The sequence below is a fragment of the Arvicola amphibius genome, chromosome 10 (assembly GCF_903992535.2).
Source record: "Arvicola amphibius chromosome 10, mArvAmp1.2, whole genome shotgun sequence".
Classification (NCBI taxonomy): domain Eukaryota; kingdom Metazoa; phylum Chordata; class Mammalia; order Rodentia; family Cricetidae; genus Arvicola; species Arvicola amphibius.
The window spans coordinates 109,126,357-109,141,260 of NC_052056.1; the positions used below are offsets into that span (position 1 = coordinate 109,126,357).

General features: G+C 47.3%; 1 protein-coding gene across 1 annotated transcript in view; it reads left to right on the top strand.

Moving 5' to 3' along the window:
- Window positions 1-14,904, top strand: part of Flt1 (fms related receptor tyrosine kinase 1) — a 158,666-nt gene that overhangs the window by 56,681 nt on the left and 87,081 nt on the right. Inside the window, exon 11 of the mRNA XM_038345590.1 lies at window positions 12,065-12,179. Within this exon, the coding sequence (XP_038201518.1) occupies window positions 12,065-12,179 (115 nt within the window). The remainder of the gene's footprint in view (window positions 1-12,064; window positions 12,180-14,904) is intronic.

The following is a 14,904-nucleotide window of genomic DNA, read 5'->3' on the forward strand; positions in this document are numbered from 1 at the left end:
CAAACTAGGACACCATCTGATGGTCACAGCTTTAAATGCAGAGTAAGGAATAGCGCTGATCATTTATAATAGATACAGTCACACAGCATGCTGAGTTGGCCTCTGTAATAGAGGAAACGTTAGCACTGACTTCCTTGCAGAAATGTCATTTTCAAGAATCAACTGTGCTAGCCATATAGGTGCACACCTCTAATCTCGGCACTTGGGAGGCTGAGGCAGGTGCATCTCTGAGTTTGAAGCAAATTCCAGTCCAGCCAGGCCTATATAATAAGATCTTGTCTTTAAAAAAAAAGGCAGTGATGGCCAATGGAATGTTTTAGGAAATGCATTAGTATTATCTGTATCCCACAGATTGATTTTATACATCATCAGCGTCCAACCCAAATGTGTAATGTCAATCATCTCATAGATAAACATGTAGTAGCTACTGGTCATGTTAAACAGCATCGTCATCTGATCGTGCAGGATCCAGCTTATTTGGTGGTTGCTTACCGGACATACGTGTGTACCTGCAGACTATCTCTCATGTACTATTGTGGAACTAGAGAGCTGGCAGTCAAGGAAATGGGTTCTATTCTTGGCACCGCCCCTGACCTCTGTGGGACCCTGGCCAGTGAGTTAATCTGAGCAGCTTCCGTCTTTCAGTGACAGTTCCCTAGCCTCCCCTTTCCTCTCATTCCCAGGAATGGAGGAGCTCAATGAAAAAAAAAATCACTTCAACTTACACGTTCTCCTTTCAGAAAGTCATGAAATAGCATCCCAGCTGAGGTGCGTGGATAGTGCCCTTCTGTTGCTTATGAATTATGAATTAACTTGACTTGTAACTGAAGATTAATGACACATGAATGACATTTTAACTGATGAAAGCAGGGTGCTTATATAGGTAATATTCTGCCAAATACAATTAACTCTGATTTTAACACAAATAATTACTCTGTATAAAAAAAGAAAAAAAAACAGGGAGCTGGGTGAAGGTGGCACACACCTTTAATCCCAATATTCAGGAAGCAGAGGCAGGTGGACCTCTGTGAGTTTGAAGCCAGTCTCTAGTTTGTAGAGCAAGCTCCAGGACAGGCTCCAAAGCTACGCAATAAAACCCTGTCTCTAAAACCGAGGGGGAGGGATGATGAAAGAGGAGGAGGAGGAAGAGGAAGAGGAAGAGGAAGAGGAAAGGAGGCTGGCCTGGTAACACTCAATGGTAAAGCACTTGCATAGGGTATCTGAAACCCTAAATTCTACCTCTAGCAACAGAAACAGAGTGTATGAGCGTGAAGCCATCCTCCAGCGTTGATGTCAACCCACATCTTCACTGGTGTTAGCCTGGACCATCCCTGGCAGTCACGGTCCAGCAGAGCCATTGCCTCTGTCCACCTGGCTCTAAAATTTTCCCTGCTTTATTTTTCCCATGAGCCCCCTCAGGATGGAAAAGACAGCACTAAAGTCTCAACCTGTGGAAGGCTGCGGAGGTAGAGTCACCTTAGCTATACTGGTGGGTTTTCTAAGAAAATTCAATTGATCTGTGGTGGATTCTGAAGTCACTGTTTCTGAAACCCTTAAATAGGTTACATATGGAGTATAAACTAATTACATATTTTAAAAGGCAAGTAGAAAATAATATTCCCTTCCAAACTCAAGAACACTTTGAAATCTCGTTTCTGATTTGGGGGTGCACACCTGGAGCCAGCTCCCTGGCTCAGGACTAAGTGTGGTTTGCCCTTTGCTCCTGTGGGAGGAGGGGTGGCCTACAAAATCAGGGGAAGACGAGTCTCTGAGAAGGGCCGTCCTAATTGCATTTCTCTATTGTTTCCATTTGCAAATCAGCAAGCAGAGCAAGCCTGGATCATTAGCGATGTGCCAGGGATAGCTCACGCTGGAGAACCCTAGTTTGGGCATCAGTGGGGTATGCGGAATGAGCAAGACACAAACGAAACAATTGTTACTGGTAGTTAATTAGAAATGTCCTCAAGGACCCAGATGAATCGACGGCTGGCAAGAACGTCTATTTTTTTACTCTGTCGCCGCTTTAGGTCCTCTCTTCTGCTCTTTCTTCAGGAGAGTTTTCATAACTAAGTTGGAAGAGTACGCATGCCCCAAGGGGCAAAATGTAGGTCAGATGTCTGAGGGGAGTGGTCATTTAAGAAGCCTGTATCTTTATAAATATGATCGCTTCCCTCCTGTTTTCATATCTACCACATTCTTCTTAAAGGAGCTGAACTTTGGCACCCAAGTGTCTGGCGTCCTCTCTTTGCAGAGTGTATCTCGTTACTCAGGCTCGGATCTGACATACTGTGGGGAATTTTAACTGGCCACAAACAAAACCCAGAGCCCAAAAGAGGACTTAAGAAGAGCGCCTGTCCAGAGCACTTTAGCAGGACATTTGAGAGCAGACCAAGCTGAGTAAGACTGGCTATCTTATACTGGGAACTTTTATCACTAGCCAGGATTGATTGTTCACTTACTAATGAGATGCTTCTTGCGTTCTCTGGGATAATTGTGGAATGAGGAAGCACATACTGCCCAATGTCCAGACAACAGCCCTTATTAATATTTCATACGCAGTCCTGAGAACAGAAGCGCTACTTTATCTTCCAGACAAATGCCCCTTTCCACTTGCCCGTGCTTTATAAAATTCCCCTCTTTTCCCACTCTTCATACTGCGGCAGTAAACCCAACAAGTGATTGTTTCTAATGAATTAACTGTCTCCTATAATTGCTATCAAACGTTTCATTATGTCTTTTAAATTAAGTCAGAAGGCTGTATCGTAGGATGGGTTTTATTGTGGTCTATCCAGTGGGGGTCGATAGAGTTTCCCAGGATTCATGGTAGCAAAAGACAGTGACCCACAATTTAAGAAAATGTCTCACCAAGATGGGCAGAGAGCCTTTCGGGTTATCCTTGGCCATATAGAGAGAGACTTTTAAATATGGGGTGAGCATCTTTATTGTGAGTCTGGTCCGACTCAAGACCCTTAGCTGGTGGACAGAGGCTGCACTGTAGACCTGTGCTTGGGTGAGAATGCTTTAGTTTTGTAACTGTTGACCTGGTGGATTTGTTTGTTGACATACGGACTTTGGGAGGCAGTTTTAATATAACTCAGTGCCCCTTTAGCACAAAAACAGAGCCTGGTGAGCGGAGATGGGAGTTGTGTAGCCCCCGGTGCTACCCGACAGTTCATACCTACTCCAAGTCCTTGCTTCTTCATACTCCCTAGGGATGGCCCCCAAGGCAGTCGTCTACTGAGTTGTAGTAGATCCCTTAAGTTTGATGGCTGTGTCCCTCTGACCTCACAAACTCTGCCCATCACTTTCTCGTACATTCTCTCTCACCCACATGGACATTCCCTCTGAGAATTTGGATTTCTCTTAGTTTGCCATGAGGAGCCCGAAGCTCAGCGTTTGTTTCTCAGGTGTTTTCAGATCATAGACTACCCGGAAAGGCATGTGAGCCAGTGTGAACAGTAGGGTCTGATTGACTAGTGAGGCAAAGAGTTGATGGATCCAGTTGTTGTCTCCTTTCCCCTCACGACCATGACCACCTGTGGCGCTCTCCCTGTGCAGTGGCAATTGAGCTCTGGCAGAAAAGTTCCATTTGCTCATTTAATGTCTAGGATGAATGTTCTGGGCTAAGATTCCGCCAACGCTCAGCACCGCCCCCCCCCCATGTCCACCCTAGGACTGCATCATCTCCATGGCCCGTGTTTATTATCAGGCCGAACAAAATGGGTCAGTGGTGGGTGACTAATGGCTAGTATAGCAGTTTAGAGCTAGACCCCACGCATGACGAGTAGGTCGTGGGATATCAGATGGAAAGGGATGGCGATGGGCAGGTGTGACTGAGGCCTAGTTAGAGAGGGCACACCTGAAAGTTCATTTGTCTGGCTCCAGGAAGAAAATAAAAGGCACCATAGGAAAGGCAAGCTTTAATGCAATCTGAAAGTTTGGGACTGGAGCTGTCAATCACTCTATGTCACTCCCCTGGCCAGTGCCTAGGAAGTTCTGCTGTCTGCTGACCAGAAGTCCCCCTTGTCACTTCCTACAGATGGCCTTTTATGGACGAATTACTAGTGCTCACAGGTAGCGTGTGACATAGGCCCTGAATCCCTGAGAAGGCCTTCCGTGTCTGAGAACCGAGACTGTGAAATTGCCGAGGTGAACATTATCCATTATCCCTCTGTCTGAGGCTCTTTTTCCTGGCCCCACTGCTGGGAGTGATGTCAGATAGTCACCTGTTGCTGCCTTCTTGACACCCTGCCTTTCCGAGTGCGGAAAAGCCCTCGGCCAAAGAGAAGAACAAACAGTAGATAGAGCTGATTTCCAGCTACATCATCGACAATAGCCGCTAGAGAACATGAGGCTTAGAATTCCATTTTAAGTCTCTATAGATAGCAGTAATTAAGCCCTTCCCAAGCGGGTGTGGCAAACTTCATGTGTCACATCCTCGTATTATCTCATCTGACTATCCCTGCACTGCTGTGGGGCAGAGATTTTGTCATCCCCACCAGTTTTCAACTCAGGCCCAGGGTTCAAGGACCTGGTGAGGAAACGGTCCTGGTGGATGTGCCAGAAAAAGATGGCAGCGAGTGGCGTCTAGTATGCCAGGATTAGGCAATCGAAAGCATGTCTCTTCCAGCGCGGGTTTCTCTAAAATTAAAATGACAACCATCAAATGAGTAATTTTGGTCAAACACTGGTATACTTTAAGAAGCCCGGGTTGTGATATCAAGAGCCCGTTGTCCAAAATGTTAGGATGCAGGGAGGCAATATGGCCTTCAGCCATTAAGAAATAAGCTCTGCTACCCACTGCCATCCCCCAGCTGTGGGATCCTCATCCCTCTGAGTCTGGGTTTCCATGGAGTTAGCACTGACCCAGGAAGGTTGAGGGAGGTTAGGAGGGATGATGAACCTGATGCCCTCGACCCTGTGGCTGCCATGGTGCATGTGCTGAGCTTCTTTGGTGGGCATTGCCTGGATTGTTTAGGGTACCCTCTAGCAGCTCACTGCAAACCCACACCCCCCCCAGCTCACTGCAAACCCATGTACCCCCGCCCCAAGATGTCAGACACATTGAGACCCTGTACAGACTGACCATCAACCATCTTGCAAGATGACTCCTGCTGTTTGCCAGATGTCCTCCCAAGAAGCATGCTTTTGTCTTGGAGCAGGTCTCTGACAACTTATTCCAACATGAAGCCTTGGCTATTTAGGAGGTTAGAGGAATTACAGCTGTTGTGTCTACTGTAGCCCGTTCTTCTTCAGCTATGAAATGCCCACCGACTCTGGTCCTGGGTAGCGCTCGATAGTTCCCAGCTCTTGGCATTTTGCTTATGTGTTCGCCAATGTATTCTGCCATTTTCCCATAAATGTGACTTGACTCTTTGATAGACACAGCCACCCTTCCATAACAGCAGGAAGCAAAACCATGTGCTTCTTTCAGGAGACATGGAGGGGAATGTGCATAAGAAAAAAAAAAGGAGTTTTAATTAAAACGGTGCCAGTAACTAATGACTTCTGCCAGTACCTCTGCCCACCCTAGGAGACTGGAAAAGAGCACCAGTGGTTCACTTCCTGTTTCTCACTAGACCAGAGGATGTCCCTTTCGCACGTCGGCATCCCTGTCTGCATTGAGGCTAACCAGGAATATCACTTTGTCAGGCACTAACTCGGCCACGCTGACTTTATCCAGGTCCCCATCAGATCCTGTCGTCACTAATGTTTGTCACTGTGAGTGGACGGACATTGCTGGTGTGACATAGCACGACTTTAAGAGGTGGTTTGAGGTCATTGGATGGTCACTAGTGCCCCTCTTTTCAGCCCATTTGAGGTCAATGGCCTATGGCGATTTGGCACCTGATGAGTGTAGGCCCACATCCAGATAGGCCATCCTGTCAGGACTCAGTCTCCTCGCTGGGCAGCAAGCTGAGCCAGTGGGCAGTGGACTCAGAATGATTAGTGAGACAATGTTTCTGCCCCTACTTAGCTCTCAGTGCAGCCAGATGACAAGCGATATTCTCAGCCTGCTTCCTGTGTGCCAGGAAGTTAGCTAGTTAGCTAGCCCGTTGTCTAAGCTAACTCATTCAATAGTACTGCGATACTTGCTGGTGTCAAAGGGATCGTCTTTAAATTCTTTCTGTTTGCTTTTCAATACCTGTAATAAACCTATTGAGCCGTTGGTAGCATGGGATTCCTTCATTGCAGTTTGCAAGGCAAAGCACATATTCATTGCCATGGGGGCGTTCAGATGAAGTGTGATTTTTCTGTGACCACCATTCCCATAGACAGACATCTGCGGCCTGAGGGAATGCGCGAAAAGGCCATCCCAGCCTCCATCCCTGGGCTAAACCATGATTCTCTGTGTGTACCCTACTGTGTAGCAAGTAAGCTGTCTCCTTTCTGCATGAACAAACCACAGCTGGGTGGTGGTGGCACACACCTTTAATCCCAGCACTCAGGAGGCAGAGGCAGGTGGATCTCTGTGAGTCTGAGGCCAGAGCAAGTTCCAGGACAGGCTCTAAAGTTACACAGAGAAACCCTGTCTTGGGGAAAAAAAAGGGGGAGAGAAGAAACCGCAATGTTAGTCTGACGTGCTCTCCTCATTACCCACTTACGTGTCCTTCCTGAGTGCGTTAAAGGATATTATTGGTAGCCACTCCTAACATTTCCTTAAAGATTTCTTTATTAAAATCGCCCTTCCTCAGCTGGCCTAACAGTTCTTCACTGGGAGGGGGAAAAATGAATGGACAAAATAGATGTTTTCACTGAGGTTACTATCGGGGCGTAATACTTTTGGCCTCCCGGTCCACCCAGGTTGTTGGGCTGAGGAGCCCTGATCCTGGTATAGACTCGGGACGATCCTGGACGTGGGGGATGGATGGGAGCTGTCGGAGCTCATACTATAAGCTGGGTGCAGAGGCTAGCACGAGGAAGCTGGGCAGAGTCTATAAGACAGACCCTAGTATGAATGGACCATAGGGCCTCTAGAGCAGGAAGCCTGGCAAGCCAAGGCACTCACGGAAAAGCTCTTATCTCAACAGGGGTGGCCCGGAACTCTGGATCCCCTCCACCATTGTCCTAGGAGCTGACCCAAAGCTTACCTACAGTCCCCAAAACTCTCTCCAGTGCCCTACCCCCTCATTGAGACAAGAAGTAATTTTCAGTATGGCCTCCAAGGCGTCACAAGGTCTCTCAATAAAGTCAGTCCTCCAGAGTCCCCTTGGCCTGACCCCATGACCACCCTGAAGGCCTAGGCGCTCTTCCTGAGCAAAGGGAGCAGGAACCATTTTGTCTAAACACACCTTCCAACCCCACGCCTCTTCTGCCAGCAGCCTCTCCACAGATTGTTTCATTTGTTTTGAGAGGACTGTGAGGAGGGGGGAGAGTGTTGGCAGAGCCTGTCAATCTGTTGCCTCAGCCCTGCTATCTCCAGTGTTTTGACACAACACCCACAGTAGCAGTGAGATGTTTATGTCAGGCCCTCCTGCAGGCCGGACACCCTCCATAATGAGGACCTCTACCAGCCTGGCTCTGGGTGTGCCTTCTGGCCCGCCTCCAAGCAGCTTTTCTTTTCCTTTCTGGTTTTTGTTTTGTTTTGCTCTAAAGACATTTTGCAGCTTCAGTTTTCTCTTGGTTGCTTCACTGCCCTTTTGCTCCCTAACTTGAACTGCTTCTGGTTTTTGCGGAGTCTGGCTACGGTCGGCATGAGCAGTGAAATCTCGTCAGAATTAAACAGAGGAGCCCTGAGAGCTCATCCCCATGGTTCACTATCTGAAACAGAATCAGAGAAAGAGGAGGACTATTTGATTTGGGGGCTTTGTAGAACTTTCTAGAGTCTTAGTTTTTCTTCCTTGATGAAGTTTTAAATATATGTTTAATATACTTGGGCAATGATTCAGGCTTACTGTAGGCATTCTGTAAGTGTTTGGGGAGTTGGCTCAGCACTACCTCCTCTATGCCTGCTGCGGGGATGCTCTCTAAAGTACTGGGAGTCATATTAAAACAGGTGAACTCCTGTCAGCCTCACTCAGCCCTGACATCCATCTTCTCCAATCAGAGGATGGCTTCATCGGGGCTAAAGCCCACGTAGCCAGCCCCTCCCTTCTGATTCCACCAGATGCAAGGGAAGAACAGAACCAAGGTTTAGATGGGAGGGGAAGACAGGAGGTGTGAGGAAACCTGAAACTCAAAACTGTTCAACACCAGCATGAAAGCAAATGCCACCGGGGCTCTGCATACTTGTGACAATTAGAATCACGGGAATAGACTTGGCTGCAGGAGCTGTGCAGTTTGTCAGCTCAGAGAGAGCAATATAGAAGGTGAAATTGCACACACTGAGATGAGAAATGTTAAAACCTGAAAAGAACTGACTAGGTTATGGGGGGTCAACCTTAAAAAAGGGCAAAACTCCCCCAATGTCATAATAGTATTCATAAAGAACAGAAGTATTCTTGATATACACGAAGAGGCCTTGGGGGGCCTGCGAAGGTGGCTCAGCTGCTAAAGGCGCCTGCCACCAAGACCTAATCACCGAGTTCAATCCCCGGAACCCATCTAAAAGAGTAGAAGGAAAGGATAGACTCTGGGTTGTCCTCTGGCACCAGATGTGCTCCATGGCTGGACACTTGTGCAAACTCAACCATGCAATAATAAAAAGTAAGTAAAGGAGTGGATAAATAAATAAACTTAATTCTTCGAAAGAGTCCTAGAGTCCAGTGACTTCTTGGTACGTGAGAGTCTGTGGGTGTCATAGTGCCTGGGGTGGAAGGGTTAAGTGTGATTCTCGGAAATGTATCAGAAGGGAAAACAGGTTCTGCTGGCAGCAGTGTGGTTGGGGATAGGAGCTTGGCCTGGCATCGCTGTTCCCTCTGTGCCCAATCTGCCTCCTGTTTGGAGTTATAAAAGAGCCAGGAGGGAACAAGGCAAATCCATTCTTACAAAGAAGCCAGTATGAAACACAAGGTCTCTGGCGTCTGCAGATAGGGCAGCAGTCTCCACTGTGTGTCAAGAGAAGAACTTTGGAACTAGGAACTTTGAGCAGTCCCACTTTTGAATTAGACAGACTGGTGGGTAGGGCCCGGCTCCGTGCGTCGTTGGTACCTAATTGGCTGACTTCTTTTCATTTACTTATACCGGTCTTTGGTTCTAACAAAGTTGTTCAGCCCCAGAACAGTGGACAGAGATGACACGAACCTTCGCTTGCCCCCAGAATTATTTTCCTTTGGTTGGTTAAAAATACCTCCGCCTCATTGTGGTTGACGCGCTGTATGCAAATACAGGCGGGAGCCCCGGTGCTCCTTAGGGAAGGACCAGGGTTGGACTGCTGCAGAGGACAGAGCGAAGCTGGTGACAGTGGCCTTGTCCAGAATAGCGCATGGGAGCTTTCTTATCTCTCTCTGGCAGGAGCTGCTGTGGGCTTCCTGTGGGAAACCAGGGGCAAGCTCTGCTTTCCTCTTGTTGTTCGGCTTCCGCCTCCCTCAAGACTGTTCCCAGCACCGTGGTTATCTTTGTGTCTTCAAACGTGGCACAATCTACTTCCTCAAGAGCTTGATGTATTCTTAAGACTTAGGCAAGGGCCCCTCCCCCACCCCCAGTCTCTTTTCAAGTGGTGGTAGAGAGGCAGGTCCTCAATGACATTCTATTTTTATGGTTCAATGACAAAGAGGGGGGAAATAATAGCCCCTAAATTAGAAAAGAGCCTCAGAACCTGTCCTTTTTCATTCGGAGACCTGGCAAGCGAATGGAGCCTACAGTTTCCACAGTTAGATTGAGCCTTGGTAAATGCCCTTCGAGGTGAGGATGGCAGTGGGGGAAGGGGCTCGGAGGCCAGTGGCCCCAAGTGAGCCGAGCCTACTGTATTTCCCTTGGGAAATGACTAGGTTTGCTTTACTCAAACATACTTCTTTGCATTTCCTGAAGATGAAGTGTAACATGTTTTAAGATTTTTGAGGAAGTCTCCCTCATCCTTTCCAGTGCTTTGAGGGGCAAAAGAAAGCCCTAAGCCGCCTCTTCTGGTCAAGGGGCGAACTTGAGTGAGTGCGCATGCGCAGGTCTCACCCAGCCCATAGGCATGGGTGCACAGATTGCGCATGCTCCTGAACAAACTGAGGCTGTGGCAAGGGTCGGCTGGCAATAGCAGGTCATGATGCCAGTGCCACAGCCTAAAATTGAGAATGTTGATCATGAAAACAAGGGAAAGGTGGCATTTATATCATCGTCTCAGGACTCTATTGTTACAAGGCTTCTAATAGAAGTTGGTTCTGTTTTGTTATATTCATCAATAAGAGCAAAAAATTTTCACTTCTGTGACCTGACAATTACCAAAAATAGTAGAAAGCTCCTAAGCACCCTAAGGAAGGATCAGTCCTTGTTATTTTTATTTTAAATCTTTTCATTTACCTATAAGGTGGTTTTGGTGGCGGTGGGAATTGAACTTAGACATTGGGAGAGGTCTGACGTATGGACCAGGTACAGACTCAATTCTTGAGTCTAGTTATAAAGGTGGCATTGTGGTTGTAATAGGAGATGTGTATATTCTTTAGCAATCCCCATGGAAGCATGTGTGTCTAACTATGAAAACTGGGCTATAGGAGGCAGGGGGAGAACAGTCATGTAGCCTGAGGCCGGGGTTCCAGTCTTAGGAACACACACACACACTCACTCACCCCTGGGCGAATAATCAGCATAACCACATCTGCAGGTCAGGAGCGGGTGAGTACAGACCAGGAGACTACTCTGGGTCATGGGGAGAGCTAAGCAAGCAGACGTTATCCTGGAGGCAGGTCCCAGCTCAAGGCCCCTGGAGGATCTTCTGTCCTCTGCAGCCCTCTCTCCTTCTCCCTTACTCTACTCTCCCATGTTTAGTTCATGTGAGCAATCACTGCCCTGGGGTACTTAGGACCTACCCCTCGCTCCTTCTGGAAAGGGTTTTAAAACTCCTCCTCGTTTGAGAATCTCCAGGTTCCTCTGTCTGAGTCATGTTCAAATTGTGTCCAGCAAGCTTTCTGCTCACCAAAAGTTCTAGAGTACACGACAATGAAATGCTTGAAAGGGGACAGAGTGGGGACTGGAGAAATGACTTAGCAGTTAAGATCACTGGCTGATTGATCTTGCAGAGGACCTGGGTTCAAGTCCCAGCACCCATAACCATCCCCAACCCCAGTTCCAGGGATCTGATGCCCTCTCCTGGCCTCCACAGATGTGTGTGTGCGTGTATGCACACACACATTGCACAGACACAAGCAGACAAAACACCCAACCACATAAACTAAAAATAAGCAATAAATAAATCTTATTTTAAAAATTAAAAGAGCAAGAGTCCATAGGCTTTAAGAATCAATGCTGTTACCACTTTCCTTTGATAATTAAACACTTGAAGCCCAAGAAGTTAAGACCTTGCTGTGATTAGACCAAACTTGGAGAGAAATTAATTAAATTAAAAACGACTCCAAGATGTTTGTTTCCATGGACACTTATTTAGCTCTGGGAGGAAAAAAAGATGACTTAACTAAATATTATGACTTAAAGCCACCCTGTGTAGATGTGAAATGCCATCAGTTTCTCAGGGTTTCCATTCATTAATATAACGCCCCTACCACTCCCACCCTCACTGCCACCACCCTCACCCACCACCACCACAGCCCCACGCCACCACCCCACCTCCACCATAGTGCCACCCCACCACCCCACCTCCACCATAGTGCCACCCCACCCCCACCACCATAGTGCCACCCCACCCCCACCACCACAGCGCCACCTCCGCCCTCCCCGACACTTGTTTGCATGTTACTTCTGCCCACTGGGAAGTAATTAAAATCCAGGCACCAAATGTCCTAACTGATCTACTGTCTTTTGTATCTAGACCAGGACAGGTGTGTGATAGCTAGCCGTTGGAGCATCTCCCTACTAGGTAGACATGCTCCCTAACTATGAGCAGAGGACCTGAGACAAGGAAGGGTCTCACAAAGTTTGTAGCTTTCTCCCTGCAGACTTTCCCCACCGTCTCTGTCTCACTCGTCTCTGCCCACCGCTCTGTGACGTTGACAGCACAGTGATGGCTTCCTCTTTTTCACAGGTATGACTTCTGTTCCGAGACTGAAGAGTCCTTGATCCTGGGTCCTGACAGCAACGTGGGAAACAGAATTGAGAGCATCACTCAGCGTATGATGGTCATAGAAGGAACCAACAAGGTACTGTTTGTTTGAAACAAGTGCTGGGTTAGTCTTGGAACATGTTCTCCGTTCTTGGTTCTAGGTTTATTAGACTCAGTAGTTCAAAAGTTCAAAACTCGGAGAGAAAAAGAATCTCTTAGGTGTGCCTTCATGAGACCATACATTAAAATTATTCAAGGTGCTATATTTCCCTGACTGAATTCTTCAGACTCCTGACTCTCCTTTCCTCCCCCTTTCCCTCCCATGCATGTATGCCCGTTTGTGTGTATGTGCCATGTGTGTGCAACACCCTCAGAGACCAGATGAGGGTGCCAGACTTCCCCGAAGCCAGAGGTACAGGTGGTTGTGAGCGTCCTCTCTCATTCTACCATGTGGGTACAAGGAATGGTAGCTGAACTTGGGTCTTGAGTATGAACAATACAGGTCCATAACCACTGAGCTATCGCTCCAGCCTGGAGAACCCATTCTTAATGAACACCAGGCTGGCACACATTAGTGGCTCCCCATCCCAACTACACACTTAAGCCTTTGCCAGTTGCCCTTCCACTCACATCTTTGGGGTGGGACCTGCACTCCACCCAAGTGCTGGAATTAATGCCACACACCACCAGGTGATCCTGGCCCACAACCGTGCCTGGGTCCTGCTGCTGTATACACCATGGAATCCTAGTTAAAAAAAAAAAAAAAAAACTGGTACAAGGCTTCAACCCAAAATTCAACATTTCTGTCTCCCAAAATATTATATCTGCCAGGTGAAGTCCAGGCTGGGTGTGTAGACACACACCGTCTATCAAGGTCCCCAGACTAACCCGGTACACTGTGGATTTCTCCTCTTCCACTTTTGGGCCCGTCACTTTGTGCTTTCCCCGCTGAGCCTGGGAAAGAGCAGAGCAGGTGCCCTGTGAGTCAGAAAGGCCCAGCGGACTGCAGGTCAAGGAGCTTTCCCCCAAGTAGGGAAGGAGGGGCTTAGAAGCCAGCTGTTGTCGGTCCTGGGGCTAGCAATGCTTTACAGAACAACCACACAAGGCCTGGCCAGCATCTATTTATACATGCTCACCTTGGTCTGTAGTGAAGACTGTCTCTACAAATCCCACTGCCTCTTTAAGGCGGGTTATACTCAAAATATCCATTTACTCTGCTGTGTCCTTGAATTAGAGGAAGAAAAGTGGATACATCATTTCCTATGTAGGATTCAAAAACAGTAAGTCTGCATTCTTCTTTTCTCTTTTTAAAGACTTATTGTTTTTTATCTATGTGTATTTGGGTTTGTCTACATGTGTGTATATGTACCACATGTATGCAATGCCTGAGGAGGCCAGAGGAGGGCGCTGGATTCCCAGAAACTGGAGTTTCTGATGATTGTGAGGCCACTGTGTAGGTGCTAGGAGCTGAGCTTGAGTCCTCTGTAAGAACAGGGGCTCTGAACCACTGAACCATGGCTCCAGCTCCCAATTTTCTTTTATTCTTTCTTTTTTCCTTCTTTCTTCCTTCCTTCTTTCCTTTCTTTTTTTTTTAAGACAGAGTCTTACTCTAGCCGTAGCTAGCCTGAAACAAACTCATGGAGATCCGCCTGTCTCTGTTTCCTGAGTGTTGGGATTAACAGCGTGTACCAATGCAGCCAGCCCTGAGTTTTTCAGTATCTAAACCCTTCTGAAGATGCTACACCCAGCATCCATTTTTGGCAAGTCAGAGTGGTTTCCCCTATTTTAAACATGGGTAAGCCCAAAGCCATACAGCATACATAGGTGAAGAAAGTCAAACCAAAGTCTCCTGATTCATAACTCTGCTCTCTCATGGCCAACTAAGGCAAAACAAAACAATTAATGGGTCCATTCGTGTGGCAGCATCAGCAGGCACTGGCTGAGGATTTGGGCAGGGTCTGTAGAGGCTAGCAGTAGTTGGCATGGTTTTCCCTTAATGTAGACAGAAGCTAGGAAGTTCCCTGGTGTCCAGCCCTCGGTGAGAGACTGCCACACATGAGTTGGATGAGAGGGAATTCTGTAAACTGGAATGTTAGATTTGGGGAGAAATTGTTCACTCACCCTAGAGAGCGAATTAGCACTGCCGCAGAGTCCCCGTCTATTTTCCAGGTCACATCCCTGGTGTCGGTCATCTGTTGCTTCTTCCTGGCCACACAGGCGGATCTGCGGAGAGGATCTATGAGCTTGGTTTCAGGGGGCTTTCTCGTTGGTTTTCTCACCACAAAAAAAAAAGACATATATATATATATATATATATATATATATATATATATATATATATAATGGACTCCATATGTAATGTCTGTTAACAAAGAACCTTATGAGAGCAAATGAAAATCTTGGCTGAGATTAAAAAAAAAAAACCTACCCCAATTTTCCACTCGTGCTGGAGTATAAGTATATTGTCCTGTGGTTGTGTGGTTAAGCTAAAGATTTCCAATGTGAGCTTCTGTGCACAGTGGCATTTGTACCACCTGGCCCACGTTCAGGAGGCGCAGGGTCAAACGCCTCCTCTTTCCATCTGTATAGCAAAGATGTCCACGCCGATCGCTCAACTCCTCCAAAGCAACGGAGTTAGTGGCGTTTCCCCTCCCTAGCTTCCTGTGGTGAAGATGAAGTGCACGGGGGAAGAGACCCTCTACCCGTAGGGCTTTGACACAATGGCTACCACGCAGACTGCAGTCACATAGAATGAAGACATCTATCCAAGATCAAATGTTTGTGTGATAGAACTTCTAAAGTTCTTCGTAATGGAAGTGGAA